An 18,253-nucleotide genomic window follows, 5' to 3' on the forward strand; every position below is an offset into this window, starting at 1 on the left:
CTTCGACCTCGTACATAAAGCATCGATAATGAATTACCAACTGCTAGTAAGAGTAATGGATTAACTAAGGACATTAGAGGATGATGAAAAATAAACTGCGCAGAGCAGCAGTGTCGCGATGGAAAATGCCTAGTTATATATTTTATGAGTTGCAATATTTGTTGTTTTTATTATTTTTGTCTATTGATGAAGTTCGTGCATACCCTCGGGGGGGAAAAACCGTATCGCACTGTACGAAATGTTATTGCAACAAATATTGTATCTTACGTGCTTAATTAATTTTTACAAGAAAATGGACATGCTCGAACTTTTCAGCTACGATTAATACAAATAATACGCATTATGCAGGCATTGAAGTCACCGAATGGTGTCCATTTAAATACTTGCGCGAGATGCAATGGCGATCCTTTCTCTGGGTTCTAAAAAGGTTCGCAAAGTCATGGCCTCTGGTGGAATTGTACTAGAATTGGCTATTCCGAATAGAATATTTTTTTCCGATAGCGGTGCACTAGACTCGAATTCGTTAAATCTCGATCTCGACAATGAATCGATAGAGGGTTAAGGGGAGGGAGATGTATAATTCTCAGCGACCTTCAAGGACCAATCGCACAGCCAATTGTACCGTTAATTGTTAACGAGCATCTCGTTGTTGCTCAGACAGTCAATAACGCGTGACTTCCTTGGGAATTTTCCTCTTTTTCTTTCTTCTCCCTTTTTTTTCCATATTAATTAACGACAGTCGATACCGACCGCCTCTAAGTGATCTTCACTAATTCATTTGAACCGGTCTGCATATTGTTTTTCCTCCTACCCACGTCAACGATCACCGTGTTGTTTACATTGTTATTTCAACGTCCGATCGATACAACAACATATTTATACAAACGTATCAATATTAAGTCACGTACACCATCGATGTACAAAAAATGGCCAATTAACGTCTATTATAGTACTTCGGAAATTTTTTTCCTTCCACGTTCTCTAGTTGCAGTTACATTTACTTTGTCACTTTTTTGTTTTGTTTTTTTTTTGTTTTTTTTTTAAACAAAATTGTTATTCCGAAATTTTGAAATCGAAGCCGGCGTGAGATCGTGTTTGCTACCACGCAGTTCAAACGCAAACGGTTTATTTGAACTCTCCTCGAATTGCAAAACACGCATCGAAGACAAAAAGAACACTCCGAAATGTGTATACATAGTGTAGATACGTGGTAATACTACGTGTTCTTGGAATCGCGTGGCATCGCTCAACAAATTGCATAAACTTCCACATAAACGTCGAAGAGTTCGTTCCATGCTTTTTGGGCACGGCTGACGTTTACGCGCATAATTTTTCTTCGTAATGGACAAACGTACAATCCACTAATCGTCACTTCTTTTTTTTCCAGGGCGGCGTCATTGGCTGGAATCGGATATGGAACACGTAGGAGAAGTTCCAAGCATCCCAATCACTAATTCTGTACCCTCACCCTCGTCAAACGTGTAATATTTACACGTGCAAGTAACATTGAATATCCTCGTAGCTAAATGTTGGAAAGATAACTTCTGGATTGGAAAAAAACGATGCATTGCACCGTGTATAAGGGGAATTTGGACAACGTCGAGTAATTTTTTGCAAATCTTCGAAGGCCACCCGAAGGTCATCTTCTCAACTGCGCACAGTACATACGCGTACCTTATTTCAATGGCGCTCCTTTCGTACGTTATCGGCCACTATAGCCGATACTCGGGGTAATTTAAATAATTGTACTATTACTATTCCATTTCTCCCGAGCGCGCGTAATTATTAACATTTTCTCGCAGAAAGCTGAACAATTTACAGAAAACCGCGCCAGTTGCGCACGATGACCGGTTGGAGCAGTGACTTGCATAAAATTCGAGAATCGAGACCGAACTCAGGTAGAGAACTCAGGTTTTTTTGCCACAATCTAAACTGGAATTATAAAATACACGAGAAATAATAAGTGCCTAAGTTTTTATTCTCGAGAACGTTTCTTCGTCCGCTTCCATGGGTATTCGTAATGGTGGTGCATTAATTTTAAAATGTTTCATTTAAATGGAACCTAATAAATCAGTTCTATAACTGTCTCGATTCCAAGTCTTGATGGTCGTATTTGCATCTTTCGGCGCTTTAGGTTTCTTTCACAAATACATCGTTGTCCACGGTCCTCTCGAGTAGACTGCGCGTTCCATCGATATTTGGCTCTCTTATCGCGCGGCATTTAAATCTGTCAACGCCTTCATTACCATTAATGATACAATTCTCGATTAAGTTTTTATGTTATTTAATGTTCCTGTTGCATAATTGATAAACGATAAATTATTGAAACAGTGTCCGCAGCGCCATTTTTACATATCAGTTAATCTTTTCTTTTATTATAGAAAAGAACATCGTTTCCCTTTTGTTTTCAGGAGGACGTTGTTGCTGAATGAGACACCGAATCGAGTGTAATTTGTATACATGACGTGAGATATCGGGACAACGTGCGAAAAGAAAAAAAGTCGTGCTTCTATTCTCGTTTCTGTTACGATCGTAAAAGCACACCCGAAACAAACGTAAGTATACGCTATTTGTGACATTCACCTACTTCGAAGCACATTCCTTTAGAAAAGCCTCGTTTGCAATTTTGCATCGATGTTACGCCACATTTAATTATCATCCCAAATCAGCATTAAGCAATCCACGGGCCTGCTTTTATTCGTTTTCGAAATAGAAAAGAACACGGAGAGGGGGCAGCACGATGTAGAAATATCGTTGCTCGTATGTTACACGTTATCTCGCTTTAAATGATTTCGCAAAAGTTATTTATTTACGTCTTCGGTTACTTATTAAACGCAGCAGTACCGAATAAAAGAGTTGCATTATCGGTACTATTAAATTGCAAAATTAAGATCGTTACACGGAGCGATAACGTCGAGATAACGTTCATCTGTCATGGAAAATTGACAGCACTGCACGTTTAATGAACTTACACGTACAGTATTTAACACAATGACCGGTGCACATTTCACGTAAAGACTGCTGCCTACCTCCAGGAAGTTTTTTTTCGTTGTAAATTTGTAAAATCAGACTTTTACCAAAGATATTAAAATATTACCAATAGCTGCATACTTCTATTGTCGAGGAAAGTTAAATAAGTATCAATTGTATCGAACTTGTACGAACGAAAGAATGAGATCACGTATGCGTGACAATGGCCGACAATCTCTGACTGACTGCGAATGGGGAGAGCGTTTACCTCTCAGAGTGAACAAATACTGCATTATATTATCCACAAAGAAATGTTGGATCTATCGACAAATATCTATCTTTCGAGATCTCGTTGTTAGCTATTCTCGATACATCCGACGTTTCTTTGTTATTACTTTGTCGTGAAAATGGGAAATAACGACGTGATTGCAAGACAACGGGCGAATAAACGAATTAAATAAAACATGTAAACGGTCGAACGATTGGAAACCGTTTTTGTAGAAAATGTGTCTCGCGATCGCCTTGTACGTACTAACAGCTACTTTCGGAGTACTTTGGCGAATATTTATAGCTTTCGGTATTTTCTTATTAATCATTATCGGAATAACCATTGATTTTTTGTACACGATTTTCCTTATGTTGATGCGCTATGCGAGTGGAGCTAACCGATCTCTATTATCCATCATACAATCGAACCAGAGTTCTGCGAATTTTCATCAAAATGCTGTTAACGTCGATGGAACTTCTTCCGAGTACAGAACGTATTCTCCACACCCAGATTTCGAAGAAATCGAATCGTATGTTGTTCTTATAGTTATGCTAATTTTTGATTCGGTGACACGATTGTACTTCAATTCTATGAATGTTGCAACAGAGACGGACGGATCCAATAAAAAGCAATGTCTTAAGGTTACACCTACAACTATAAGATTTCGGTTCGAGAGACAAGTTTGGATTTCAATGCCAATTCATCGAGGAGGAGTGAATCGAGTACAAGTTTCCCATCACGTTCAAGGTCTCATCGAATCCGATCCCAGTCAGGTAATCGATTTTATTTAATTTAAACGCCAGTTATTTAACCAATGTTTTATCGCTCGATAGATAATTTTGTACACTTCTTCTTTTCGACTTTATGTTAAAATTAAAAAATTTTACATTAACTAGAAACTGTTCAGTATAACATGGAATAACGAATTAGTAAAATGTACGTACAACGGACAAAGAGAAAGACAACCGTGAGTATATATTCGGACAAATTTTATTAATAAAAATAAAAGACGTAATAAAAGTTAATGTAAATATAAGTAATCAAGAGATTCATCTTTTCGACTAATATAAGATTTTGAGAATCTCGCTCGGCTTCGTACACTTACAATCCTACATTTAATTTAATTCTGGACGGAATTTGCAACAAATGGACGGTTGGAGAACGAGAACAGGCAGACAACAGATGCACGGTTAATGTAGATGTGCATCGTATTGAGTCAATATTTAGGTCAGGCTAGCCTTTCTTCTTTTGCATTGAACACGGTGATAGATAACGATGATGACAATTTTCATATTTAATTGGCTGGCATCGTCGATACCGCACTATGAGGTGTTGTTGGCCGAGAACCAGCGATGGAGTGAGTGGTAGACGCATTTAACGACTGCATGGTGCCAATCTGAAATTGAAATCCGTCAATTGCTTATGTTAGAATTTTCAAAAAAGCCTCACGGATAGCGCAAAAAAGAAACACAAATCAAGGAGTAGAAGTATTTCTTTTTCAAATACTTTAGGGAATACTTACTCTTAAATGTGCCAAGTCTTCTAATCTTGTAAGATCGCATAATTCCACATATAGAGAGTATACGATTAACCATCCGTAAACAGAAGTGACAATAAATACCACCCACAGAAGACACATCATGATATTATAGGCAAATATCATGTCATTTACTGTACTAAAGAATAAAAATGCAAACAATCTAAAACAAGTGAAAGCTGCGAAACTATACAGCCAAGGTACCATTTTTTTTTCATGTTCCTTTCGCAAAGCAGCTATCAATATTAAAGATGTCGCAAAAACTGCTGCTGCCCCAAGAGTAGAGAATAGGGCAAAAACAACAAGTGCATTACGAACTGAAATAAAACAATGAATCAGAGTTTTGTGTGTCTGTGCGTTCTTTCTTTGGTTTTATTATCTACATTTGATAAAATTTCATAGCTTTACATATTATTCTCACCATGTCGATTACCCACGTAGACAAATTCGTAGGATATTACATAGTAACCATAGTGTGTTGAACCTGGTGCAGCTTGGGAAAGACAGTAAAGGTCAAATATCGAGGTACAAATTGTGAAAATGGCCAAACACTACAAAAATATATATATTGATTATTATAAATTTGTCAGAATCCAATATATAGTTGATCAATTTAATACTTACAAGTGAATATGCCGCTGTAAGCATAGCGCCCCTTTGAATGTCGAGTACGTAAGCATGTGTCAAAATTGGCTTCTGATACCAGGGTATTTTGACGCTACGTACAGATCGCGAAGATTTTAAATTTGCACTGCTACGTGTGGTAACGTGCGAATATACCGAAGGTGTGCCCATGCTAGGTGATTTTTTTCCGTAATTCATTGTGTTGTTCCGTCAAAAAATTACCACCGTGATATAATTGAACCAATAACCTTAATTTTGTACAATTTCTTCTGAATTTGTCTTCGATCTTCTTTGAAATTTAATCGTGTTCTTTATCTTTCTACTTCTTCCTGTTTACTCTGTTGTCCCTTCTTTATCATATAAAGAGTTGACAATATTTTGAAACGATTTTTTTCTTGTGTCGTATACAATAAGGTTAAGCCACAGAATTCGTGTAGAATTATTTCGCACCAAGGTTTGTGCAATCAACACTATTTAAAAGAAATACACACAAATGTGTTCTACATATAATCACGATTGCATGAGAAAATTTAATCTATTTCTTGAAAATGTAAACATAAAGTCACATTTACACTCACCATTTCAGTGTCGTTGATCACGAGCCGACGCCCGATAGTTTAAATCAGTCGAACCGAGACATGTCGAAAAGAGTCGAATGCATCCGAAGTAAACATAGGAGTGCGTAAGTAGGTGGACTTACAATTAGGTAAACGGATAGACTATATATATAGACTATAATATGTGATAATTTAGTTCGCACGGAATGCAACCGATTACTCGATTTAAACCAGTCGAGTAACACAACCAAGGAAAAAGAAAACACAAAGTGGAAGATATCCGAGGATTGTTTATTCAGAAAAGAACTGATTATTTTGTTTAATAAAAATCAAACAGATAAGGCGCATCTGAAACCAAGATTTCCAGCCGTTGTGTCAGGTGTATTTTGACTTCGCGCGGCGCATCTATATCTAAAGCAATAGCTCTCGTGACAAAGGTAGGAACCACCTTTCTTTACCTTGTCTGTACCGTGTGATGGGCCAGTCTGGAAACACGTTTCACTTCGTAAAGAAATATCGCTACGGAAAAAAAATGAGAAGGTATAAGTACAATTTACGCATACGGGATTCGTGGGTCCACCACGTTTTGTATCGTCGATCGTCCACCAATCGGCCGTCCATTCCCAAACATTTCCTATCATGTTACGCAGCCCGTATTTGTTTCGCGGGAATTCTGTGACAGGCGAAGTACTCTCGTATCCGTCCTCTATAGTATTATTTTTTGGAAAATCACCCTGCCACGTGTTCGCTCTGAAAATCATTCCGTTTCAGTACGTTCTAGTCACGAAATAAATCTCGGTAAGTGTGTCACTTGTTTTTGCTTTCCTTTTTACCTGTATTGACCATTCGGAATCAACTTATTGCCCCACGGATATAATCTATCGGAGAGCCCCCCTCGACAAGCCACTTCCCATTCTGCTTCTGTAGGTAATCTTTTCCCTAACCAATCGCAATACGCAACAGCATCGTTCCACGATACATGAATAACGGGATGGTCCATCCTATCTGGATCATTTGATTTTATATGCTGCTACTCCCAATAGAGAATCTTGAACGATCAGAAAAAGGAGAGCAGAGTATACGTACGCGTTATATCAGAACCAGGACCTTCCGGATGCTTCCAAGTCACATTTTTTACCTGTAACCACCAAGGAGCCCGAGCAACGACGACCGGTATATTCACTCTGACTTCTTCTTTCAATAGACCACCGAACACGAAAGAATCTCCGAACGTTTCAGCCTCCGTCCGGTAACCGGTCGTGTCGATAAACGCCGAAAATTCACGATTACTCACTTCCAATTCGTCCATGTAAAAACTATCGAGATGTACTCGTCGTTTAGGTCCTTCACCATCAGCTACGAAAATTGGATCGTTCGTTCCGATCGTGAAAGTGCCCGGCTCTATCTGAACCATATTTTTCAAACGATCTACACGATTGATGTTTTTTTCTTTCGCAAATACACGAGGAGCATCGTTTGTCACCGGACAATAATCTCGGGTTGCATCTATTTGTTTCATTTGCCTACTTGATGTCTGCCCACAGTGAAAAGATTCTTCATTCGAATGATCATTTTCAAAGCTTCCCGCTATACGACACAACATAAGCACCATGCTTACGTAAACAAATAATACGGCTAATTTCGCTTTCAGAATCGATCGTATTGAATTCTTCATTTTGCGATTGGAAAATATTTATACGCAAAATCGGGAAAGCAACATAGGTCGATTGTTCGACAACGATTGGAAGAATCACAAATAATTATCAACGATGAACTTAAAGGAACACCACAGTCGACGACTAACGCGTCATTTTCCGTGGCAGACGATACCAATGTCGGCAAAGTCAATGGTGGGAAGATTGTAGAGAAATCAGAGATGCTGCCATCTATCAACGCGTTGATTTTTGCGAGCGTACGATGTGGTCGCGTGTGATTCGCGTGAAACATAACCTATCGTTAATTGCCACGTACCATATACGTGTCATTTGTGTAGAATGTTTAGATAATTTTTACTTTTGGCGCGAGTTTGATCCATGAATAAAGCCACATCAAAACAGAGATATTCGTGATCAGTTTAATATACTACGGGTGTACAATCACAATGGATTCTTCGCGGCGTTTCAAACTGTTGCTCTGTACCCTCGGTGTTTTTGTATGTTACTTCCACTATGCCATCTTACAAGAAAAAATCACCCGGGGACAATACGGAGATGAAAAGAACAGTGAAAAGTTTACTTATATGTTTACTTTGGTTTTTACTCAATGCTTGATCAATTACCTCTTTGCAAAGACTATTTTATTGACAGTCATGAAACAGGGTGAAGATACTACTCCAACAACATATTACGCGATATCTGCTCTCACATATTTACTGGCTATGGTTTGTAGTAACATGGCTTTACAGTTTGTCAGTTATCCAACTCAAGTAGTTGGAAAAGCTGGTAAACCAATTCCAGTGATGATACTTGGAGTACTGCTGGGAAACAAGGTATCGTCTTTGTCCTGCTTATTTGACTCTATCATTCTTCTATTGTTTTTTTTCTTTTTCAACTAATTTATGGTCTTTAAGATTGACAAATTTTCCAATTTGTTGATACTCTCAAATTTAACATACGCTAAAGTCAATAATTTTGGGAAATTCATTGTAATAATTGGTACATTACCTTGCAGGTTTATCCAATTAAGAAGTACTTTTTTGTCTTCTTAGTTGTGATTGGTGTAGTTTTGTTCATGTTCAAAGACGGCGCGTCAAGCAAACAAGCTGAAGCACAAACGGCATATGCATTTGGAGAACTATTATTGTTATTGTCGTTAACTATGGATGGTTTAACTAGTGCCATACAGGAACGAATGAGGGCAGAGTATAATTCCAAGTCTGGACACATGATGATGAACATGAATATATGGTCTGTAATATTCAGCAGTGCTGTCATCCTGATTTCTGGAGAATTTTTTGAATTTATCCAGTTTATATGCAGATATCCATCCACTCTGTGGCTCATAATTACTTTGTCTGTAGCGGGTGCATTTGGACAGTACTTTATATTTCTTACGGTTGTAGAATTTGGCCCATTACCATGTTCAATAATAACTACTACTAGAAAATTCTTTACAGTTTTAGGTTCGATACTTATTTTTGGTAATACATTGGCATTTAGACAGTGGATAGGTACATTTGCGGTGTTTACGGGATTGCTTCTAGATGCTATGTTTGGTAAAGACAAGTCGATCAAGAAAAATGTAGTAATGTAAGAAACTAAATGCCAACTCCCTATCGTGTGGGATCGTAAATCGTCATACTATGGCACAATTTTGTACTTCGACGCATGTACACTGTATACTTCATAATACGATCACGATCGTCGGTTGACACAGTAAGGGATTAATGTTACGGTGTTCTGTATGTTGTTTCGTAAATGGAATATCGAAAGAAATGTTTACATTACGTTCCGGAGACTAATACGCCTATATTATATGTACGTGCATGTGTACATGCGTATGTGTACGTGTATATGTGTGTACCTTTTTTTTTTACGTGGAGGAAACCTTCGGAAGACTTCCCTGACCCCTTGGGGAGGGGTCAGGGAAAGTGTGGGATTTCTTTCAAGCGAAACGTCCGGATGCGAGGCCTACCCATTAAAACCCACCACAGTGACCATCTTCGCACGTTATCGAGGGGGCCACCGGGAACCGAATCGCATCAACGCTTTAGGTGAACCTCCGTGTAGCGCGATCATCGCGCTCACCACTATTTATACGTGTGTACCTTAACACAAAATTGACGCACAGATTGTGTCGTTTTTCGAATAGTTACATTTTCTACGAGTTTACTCTACTTTTCGAATTTTTTTTATTCCACAATTTTTCTAATACGAGGGCTACCATAAATTATATCGACAAGCATATCTTATGCAAATCCGATATATTGCGAAACAACACAAACAGTATCGTAACTTACGATTCACGTGGGTAAACATGAATCCACGATAAAGATATGCAGTATTCCCGCCTTAAATGTGCTAAAGGACCTCACGTTAAATGTGAAAATGTTATCCCCGTTACTAAAGGGGGATAAAATATCCGTGTAAAATAATACTAAAAAACTTTTCTATATTTTGCTTTTTTTTTGCGTACAATTTTTTTTTTAAACATTTTCGCGATATCTTTCCGATTAAAATGAGATTAAACGTGATATAATTTGGACAATATTTACCAAGGCTACGATGTGTTTATTTTTCGGATATTCGTGAGATTGTTTCGGACTCTAGAATTCGTTTCTGACTCACGGTAAATATAAATACAAACAAGAACGTCAGTATCGCGGGGATATATGCGTTCGAAGCGAACGGTAAAAACACAAAGAACGTTGTCCCATTTGATAAATGTGGCTCTTCGGTCTCGAGGAACGCACACTTAAGGTAGGAACCACTGTACAATCGTTCCACGTGCGACCGAGTGCGTTTTCTTAACGTGGAAGCGATTTCTTCATGCCTTCCTTTTACTTCCGCTCGAAATTGTAGCCACAAAAGCCTATCGTATACTGGATAAGCAATAAATTATCGAGAAAACCGTCAACGAAGCGAACAAACGTACAAATTACTACGATACGCTCCACGGGACACTACCGCTTCACCGTTTACGAACCGTACGATATTGTTTCGCGTAAAATATTTTTTTCAAATGGGATTTCGCTATTGTTATCAACACCGTCGAGGACGTCAACGATGGTCAAGCAGATAATAGCGACGCGCGAACGGTCGTTAGGAAGGGAGCGTAATCAGTCGAATGTACCATAAGTGCGCAAACTGCTTCTTCAAAGAAGCGGTTACCGTATTTCAGTAAAGAAGTCGCATCGAAGGTCGATGTATTGTTAGACATAATCTGAACGATTAGTCGCAGAATGAATATACGGTATTTCAGATGTTGCGCGTGGATCGTTGTGTTATCTGTGTGCTTCCCGGGTACTTGTGCGTTTCTCGGGAACGGTGAGTGCTGAAAACTTGGTCGATTTGGACGACGTTTATGTATACATATATATATTTCTCTGTATGTACATAGATATACATATGCGTGTGTATATTCAAATTAAATTTACCCTGTAATTTATTATTCATGTATTTATTTATATACTCGCCGATGTGTTTACTGTTAATTATCCGTGGCGAAGCGAATAACGATGCAAATGTATGCTTCGATCGATGATGATGAGCGCGACAATGTGTCCCCCCCTCCCTTTCTCATTTTCCACGTGTGTCTCACATTCTTTGAATCCCGCGCGCCGATTCTCGATTGGCCGAATAAAGAAAGAAGCATTGTTTCGTTGTAGAGACGCTCTTGGACGATTCGTCGAACACAATTAGTTCGCGCGAAATCGAAAGGACGAAATTGGCGAGAAATGATGACGAGCGACCACTGGTCGGGAACCACGGGAAACATCTGTTCACGGACGACACGATCGAGCAAACGGAAGAGACGAAAGAAGAAAACGTGGATTTCCCGCGCGATCTGTTTACTTCCGAGCAACGCCGTTACGGGGCCGTAGTGTTGCACGCGTTCCTCGGATTCTACTGTTTTGTATTAATAGCGTTCGTTTGTGACGATTACCTGCTACCGAGCCTTTATCGTATATGCAAGGGCATGAAAATAAGCTCGGACATCGCCGGGGCAACGTTCCTCGCGATGGCCAGCGCCTTTCCCGAGATGTTTGTAAACGTAATCGGCACGTTTCTCACCAAGTCGGACCTTGGTGTAGGGACCGTTGTCGGCAGTGCCGTGTTCGACACATTCGCAACACCGGCTTGCGGTGCGTTGGTCACCCTTCACGTAAGTACATAACAATGATCTCGTTCTTAACAGGTAGTAATACATACAGGGTGTACGGAAAATCATGATACACTTAATTAGTCGACTCATATAAATGTTCTTTCTTCTCGATATATTTTTACACGTAGAATCGTCTTCGTGGCTGTACCGCGATTCTCGGTACACTCCGAATATTTCGATGTACGTATTTTTATTTCGCGAAACGATCGCTGTTCGATAACCTCTCAACGTTTATTTCGATGAGAAAAATAAAATAAAAGCAAATCTTAGAGCTACGTTTTCGACCGAGATTCAATTCGCGGAGACTGAATTTTCACTTCTGTGAAAATTATATTTAACGCGATTAACTTTAACAACGACCAAAATAACAAAGTTATTTTGAAATGTGTCGTTCCAAACAATCTATTTTTTCGCGGGACCTGATGCATATTCGTTAAAACCAACAAATATAGTAAAACCGATCGCTGGACACCCGAAGGGGGTAACAAGCGGCCTTGATGTTTCGCCGAACGCGGATAAAGATTTCTCGAATACATATACCGACAGTAGATAAAAAGCGATAAGCATCTCCATTATCGGCACTAGAATCCATCTATTTGATCTTATTTGCTCTAGGTTTTGTAATTAGAATTACTCGATCATCGATACTTTCTTCCGCGTATCTTTGTCATCTTCGTTGGGAGGGATCATACCTGTGGAACGTTCCCTCTTTTCTTTTTTATCTCTATTCTTTTTAATACCTTTTACGAACTTTCGACAGGCGATCCCGTTACAATGGCAAGTATTGTCACGAGATTGTATTGTGTACGTGATATCTGTTGGAACTTTAGTAATAGTAATGTGGGACGGCCTGATCAAGTGGTACGAAGCAACGATTTTATTGATTTTGTTCTTCCTTTACGTGGCCCTGCTGTTTGGTGGTAAATACATCGTGCATATTTTCTCCGATCGACGTACAGGCTCCATAGTGCGACGTGAGTGTACACGGTATATATAGTTTGTACGCAACCAACTTTACCCCGTTTTGAAGACGCGTCGGCTTCGTCGCTGACTCTGTTTGTTCAGCGCGAATTTGTGCAGTTGCAAGTGAGAGCAATCCTTATCGCACCGATGACTATTTAATCCTCTACTGAAAAAATAACCTTCCATATCGTTATATTTATTTTCACAAAAGAATTATCGGATTATTTCCGATAAAAATAAATCTGAATCCGATTTTTCTATTTTTTTGAAATAAAAATTCCGACAAGTAAGGTTTGACTCAATATCTCGTTGAAAAACCCTCAACAATTGATGAAGAAATATAAAAATTGGAATTTTCGTAAATTGTCCATATTTTTCAAAAAAATTAAACGAGCCTTCGTATATGTTCGGTGAGATTGTCTATAAAAAAAATTTACGTTTCGATAAAGATCGCCTTATCGGTACCTTTCCTCAAATTGGTTGAATACAAACAGGTGTTAGATTTTCGTTCGTTCTACTCGTCCAGTTTCATCGATATCGAATGAAAAGAAATGTAATCTTGATGATTAGTTTCCAGCGATCTCGAAAACTCGTCGCCGGTGGGTTCTTATAGGCTGTTTGCTCGGAACGGTTTAAGCGTGAGTTGTATAGACACTGTCAACATTGACGGACAGGAATGGCATCAAAATGGACTAAATGGTACAGAGAAAGCACGAAAATCGAACGCTTTCGAGGAAGATGGGGAATTAGGTATTTATGTATTTTAGATTGCTTTCAAACAGGAACGAGATCTTTCTTATTTATTATTTATCTCGACGTCTCTATCTTTTTATTTTATCGTTCGCAGAGAATCCGTTCGAATGGCCATTGGACAGAAACATTTTCTGGAAATGTTGGTTCGTCTTAACTTGGCCGTTGAAGTTTTTACTGTTTATAACAGTACCGGACGCCAGACGTCACGGTTTGAGGAAATGGTATCCGTTGACATTCGTCATGTGCGTAATATGGATCGCGATAGCATCCTACCTACTCTCCTGGATGATGACGGTAGTCGGTGACACTATAGGGATCCCCGACTCTATTATGGGTCTCACCTTCTTAGCAGCCGGTGGTAACATACCGGAACTCGCGACGATCGTGATCTTAGCGAGACAGGGTAAGCCTGTGTTTTACCCTTCATTTGTTCACGTACTGTGCATAGCTTGTAAGAAGTTTTGCGAGGCACAGGGGCTCGCTTTGCGCTATCTTGGTCGATCTCGATACGTCTCAACTACTATTCGGAGCAGGAAAGAGGACGAGGCTAAATAATGCGGGTCTGATTTAACATAGAAGCGTGGTTCTACCTCTACGCATTTTAGCTGTATCGTATTATTAACCAAAGCTATCTAGTACTATACAAAGCTGGAAAGAAGACGAAGGACTGTAGGTTTAACTGGTTAAAGTGGTTCCACCTCCATTGGCACACAATTTTAGCGTACTATGGCTAAAGCGATTACACTACTACTATTAAGGAATGCCAGGTTACCTGCTACCGCGTAGCAATTGGCTGAAATTTCACGATCGAGGGGAGGGGAGAGCCTTTAGGTCTCTCTCTACTATTCGTGTTCCGGCCAATGGCACGAAAGCTGATCCAGAACGATAACAGAGAACCTGATACTCCTTACTGCTAGTTGAGTCGCTTAAGTAAATGGAACAAGCGAGTGAACATTCCATTCATATTTTTTCTAGCTCCTAATAGTACTACTTAGCCGTGTGGTAGGGACACAGAGACTCCTCTTCCCCTTTTACCGTTTCATTCGCCTTCTTTCCAGCTTCGAACAGTACTTACAAGAAGTCTTGGTAAAACCTATGAAAACTTTAAATGTAATTTTTCCGGAAAACATCAACCGGTAAAATTTGCGCGTTTGCTGTATCATTAGCGCGTCCCCTGCACGCTGATCGATTATATCCGTGGGACTTCTTGCCTGCCGTGGACAGTACGAATAGAAGGACGATTATTTCAAGATTCCTGTCTGCGCAGGTGACGGAAACATGGCGATGAGCAACACGTTGGGAGCGAATATTCTCGACATCTTACTCTGTCTGGGTCTACCATGGACGATAAAGTGTTTGGTCACTGGAAGAGACGTGGTAATCGTCTCGGGAGCCCTGTCGTACAGCGTTCTTTCGTTAGTAATTTGCATAATCGTCCTTTTCTCGGTGATAGCGTTCTTTAAGTTCAAGCTGAACAAGAATGTAGGCATCATATGCCTCTTGTTGTACATAATATTTATAGTGTTCGCTTTACTCGCCGAGCTGAAGATTCTTTTTTCGTGAGATCACCACACGCACGTGTTACTTAATACACTTTGCGAACGTTTCGAGTGTTCTCCGTTACAAAGGTGGCCGATCTTGATCAATTTTTTTTTTCTTCTTTTCGTTCACGAGCGCGCGATCGACGACAATCGACGGAAGAACGATTCAATTGGAACGAATGTGTTGTTTACCTACCGATACTCACGAAACGTGTCACGTTGTTCGGTTTGTGTTCCTCGCTGAATGCGAACATCGAAGAGTACTAGCGTCAGTTGTGGGCGCAACGACGACTGAGGCAACGAAAGGGAACAAAATACGCAAAAGAAAATAAAAGAAAATCGTTAGGAACGATGGTGGCGATCGATAGCGATGGGACTGATAAGATTATTGAACGACAATACTCGAGCTATTGGAAGTCAAATTACACAAGATTGAATATCAACGGCTAATAAGATGCCAAGCATTGTGATATCAATTCTCGACATTGATATTTTTGTAACAAATATAAAAATCGTTCGTTACCAATATCGTATTAGTTAACTACAAAATCTAATCAAAGGTAATAGGTACTCGAAGCTGTATCGTTTTGTTCAACTATTTATTTTATAACGATTTGACTCCGTTTCTTATTGTTTATAGATTATTATAATGGTATGCCCGCTGGTGGTTTGTATACGGTATTCGTTAAGAAAATGAAGTATCGAAAATTGATATTATGTGGGTACACGTGATCCTAGGGAATCGTTAAAACGATACATTCTCGTATCAAAACTGGTTTTGATATAAAATGGTGCTTTATTATTTGGTATCGACATGATACCATTGACCCATCGCTAGCGATCGACTATTAGAACGTGTTAATAATAAATAGGCTCGAAGTATCCATCGACCGATGTCGTTAATCATGGACCAGGTTTAATCTGGGCTGACACGTACATTCTTAATAAAGAATAATTTATTTTTTTTTTTTGCATCCGACGAATTAATTCGACCAAAGGAGAAAACGTTTTAGCAGGACAATCGTTAATCGGCGAAGACACGCTAATCGTGTGTAACGGTCGGTTTCTCTGCACGAAAGCGTAGGATTCAAGATTAGAAGCGCGCGTGCGCGCGCGCGCACTTAAGTAGAAAGAATCTGAACGCATGTTCGAGCTCCGCTGTCGAGCTTCGGATTAGGACAAATTTTTAGATAAAATCTCACCGAAAGATTCGCAGCTTGGCTACCTCGAACGTTCATGGTCGGAACGAATGTAACGATTAAACTTTTACGGCGGGCCGTATCGCGTCACCTCGCGAGAAAACCTTCCGACACCCGTAATGTATATAAAGCAGAGTTGGGCAGTAATTGATTATTTTGCGATTACTTTCCTAACGGATTAATAAAAGTAATTACGATCGTAGGAATCGTTAATCATAAGTAACATTTATAATCTGTAAATACAATTAAGTAATTAATTCGCAATCGTTCAGTGAAAGATCTCCCTTTCTCTTTTTCACTTTTTTTTCATTTTTCTTTTTTACTTCTATTTAGCGTTTATCGGCTTCTCTCTTCTCGTCTCTTCCCCTTCTCACTTTCTTTCTTTTTTTAAACTCTCTTTTTTATTATTAACTTATTCGATTCAATGATAATTAAAAAGTGTATAATCATTCCGCGATTAACGATTACCGAATCTGTTACGTACGTTGGGTTGCATTTCGTTCTTAATTAATCGTATCTGCTTCTTCGTTATAATTACTGACCGGTCGGCGAATGTAATCGTTGATCGTCGATCAGATTACCTGTGTTTGCCCAACACTGATACAAACTATATCGGCGAAAGCGTGGAAAAAACTGGTGTTGGCGTGTTGGTGGTAATACGACATTGATACACGAAACGCAACCGCGTGGTCTATTCTCGAAGCGGCGTCGTGACGACGCGTACAATTAACGCACACGCCACATGCAACGCAGAAAAACGAAAGGAATCTTTACGGTGTTCGTCAAACTTATACGTATGGTCCCGCCAACACGTGAAATTCTGCGTATGTAAATTATGTGTACTTGGATAGGTAGGTAGGTAGGTAGGTAGGTAGGTAGGTAGGTAGATGCGTGTGCACGCGTTATCACATCCACCGTTGTGCACCTGGGTGGCCCGTGGTGTCTTACGTGAGAAAATTTACGGACGTGTTTCGCGACACGGGAGTAGTGTGTCCCGTTGATTGAACACGTCGTATCTCGAGGCTTCTGTTTCGGTGATACCGACCGCTTCGATCTACCCAAGCGGCTCCGAAAAATATCGTATCGTTGATCTCCCCGGGCTGCGCGTAACGCAAATAAACACACGTACAACCGATATCGATCTGTAATTTAATTCTGACGAAAAATCGTTCGATAACGTTTCGAAAGTAGGATGCAACGTGACGTCACGATTGCGTTTCGTTCGAACAAAAGATTCGCGGATCGTTTATCGGGACGTTGCTCGATACGATACACGCGAAACCCGTATGCAAATTCTCCGGCCGGAACTCACGAGCAATTCTCGCGTTTCCTTCGATTACTCGGTCTGTTTGGTCGGGTTGCCATCCATTGTCCGCTGTACGCGACGACGATCAAATCGACCGATGGACTACATTTAAGGACGGGTTCGAATCTCGACTCGGGGCCGATTTAATCAGTTTCGTCGATTTTTATTGCGGTTGACACAATTTTTCGTGTGTGTTTCGATATTAATTAACCCTCTAAGCGGTAGACGATAGCCAGGCGACGAGGCGAGTGTTATTAACGAGATAAGATAACCGACTACCGACCGTGCGGACGACCATGGTCGAAACCCATTCGAACAGTCGTTTTTAGATTCGCGAAACTCGGAGAGTGTTTTCCATCTTTGTGCACGTTCAGCTATCCACCTACCTACAACGCGCGGCCAAAAAATATATATATATATATATATATATATGTATATGCATATATATATATATATAAACACATGTGTGTAGGTGTGTGTGTGTGTGTGTGTGTGTGTGTGTGTAGGTGTGTGTGTGTGTGTGTCTGTATGTGTGTTTGTGCGTGTATATGTACATAATATACACACATATACGCAACACCCGTCGACTTGAATCGGTGATTTAAGCGACAAGAAATGCCCACGAGGAATCGATCGTTCGTCAACCGTTTAAAAAAAGTTTCGTATCGTCGCGATTGTTCACTCCTGACCTCCCGCGCTATATGTCTATATA

The 18,253-nt window shown here is 39.8% G+C and overlaps 5 protein-coding genes across 8 annotated transcripts; 3 read left to right on the forward strand and 2 right to left on the reverse strand.

Moving 5' to 3' along the window:
* The first annotated feature begins 1,527 nt into the window (after positions 1–1,527).
* On the forward strand, positions 1,528–11,345 carry LOC143152289 (uncharacterized). Of its 3 annotated transcripts, none has more exons than XM_076322237.1 (8): positions 1,528–1,730; positions 1,803–1,898; positions 2,412–3,767; positions 3,845–4,011; positions 4,135–4,205; positions 5,986–6,081; positions 6,153–6,496; positions 11,283–11,345. In XM_076322237.1, exons 3-7 carry the CDS (start codon positions 3,620–3,622, stop codon positions 6,196–6,198), a joined length of 528 nt encoding a protein of 175 aa, XP_076178352.1. In that variant the 5' UTR covers positions 1,528–1,730; positions 1,803–1,898; positions 2,412–3,619; the 3' UTR covers positions 6,199–6,496; positions 11,283–11,345. The 3 variants fall into 3 exon arrangements, with proteins under 3 accessions (XP_076178352.1, XP_076178353.1, XP_076178351.1); XM_076322238.1 differs by lacking the exon at positions 11,283–11,345 and adding an exon at positions 7,608–8,014 and having other exon boundaries at positions 5,986–6,085; XM_076322236.1 differs by lacking the exon at positions 11,283–11,345 and adding an exon at positions 7,608–8,014.
* Pasi2 (Protein pasi2) lies at positions 4,211–6,002 on the reverse strand. The gene is made up of 4 exons (XM_076322235.1): positions 5,400–6,002; positions 5,197–5,326; positions 4,761–5,092; positions 4,211–4,634 (listed from the first exon to the last, which is right to left on the reverse strand). The coding sequence occupies exons 1-4, from the start codon at positions 5,595–5,597 to the stop codon at positions 4,533–4,535; spliced, it is 762 nt and encodes a 253-aa protein (XP_076178350.1). The 5' UTR covers positions 5,598–6,002; the 3' UTR covers positions 4,211–4,532.
* LOC143152286 (formylglycine-generating enzyme) lies at positions 6,227–7,792 on the reverse strand. Of its 2 annotated transcripts, none has more exons than XM_076322231.1 (4): positions 7,043–7,792; positions 6,790–6,961; positions 6,520–6,706; positions 6,227–6,441 (listed from the first exon to the last, which is right to left on the reverse strand). In XM_076322231.1, the coding sequence occupies exons 1-4, from the start codon at positions 7,629–7,631 to the stop codon at positions 6,286–6,288; spliced, it is 1,104 nt and encodes a 367-aa protein (XP_076178346.1). In that variant the 5' UTR covers positions 7,632–7,792; the 3' UTR covers positions 6,227–6,285. The 2 variants fall into 2 exon arrangements, with proteins under 2 accessions (XP_076178346.1, XP_076178347.1); XM_076322232.1 differs by having other exon boundaries at positions 6,507–6,706.
* Positions 7,732–11,065, forward strand: Meigo (Solute carrier family 35 member B1 homolog meigo). Its single transcript, XM_076322234.1, has 2 exons — positions 7,732–8,444; positions 8,627–11,065. The coding sequence occupies exons 1-2, from the start codon at positions 8,058–8,060 to the stop codon at positions 9,206–9,208; spliced, it is 969 nt and encodes a 322-aa protein (XP_076178349.1). The 5' UTR covers positions 7,732–8,057; the 3' UTR covers positions 9,209–11,065.
* On the forward strand, positions 11,161–17,613 carry LOC143151816 (sodium/potassium/calcium exchanger 3). Its single transcript, XM_076321259.1, has 6 exons — positions 11,161–11,174; positions 11,260–11,779; positions 12,540–12,753; positions 13,313–13,492; positions 13,590–13,898; positions 14,763–17,613. The coding sequence occupies exons 1-6, from the start codon at positions 11,161–11,163 to the stop codon at positions 15,056–15,058; spliced, it is 1,533 nt and encodes a 510-aa protein (XP_076177374.1). The 3' UTR covers positions 15,059–17,613.
* Positions 17,614–18,253: the final 640 nt, after the last annotated feature.

This window comes from Ptiloglossa arizonensis, chromosome 10, assembly GCF_051014685.1.
Source record: "Ptiloglossa arizonensis isolate GNS036 chromosome 10, iyPtiAriz1_principal, whole genome shotgun sequence".
NCBI lineage: Eukaryota > Metazoa > Arthropoda > Insecta > Hymenoptera > Colletidae > Ptiloglossa > Ptiloglossa arizonensis.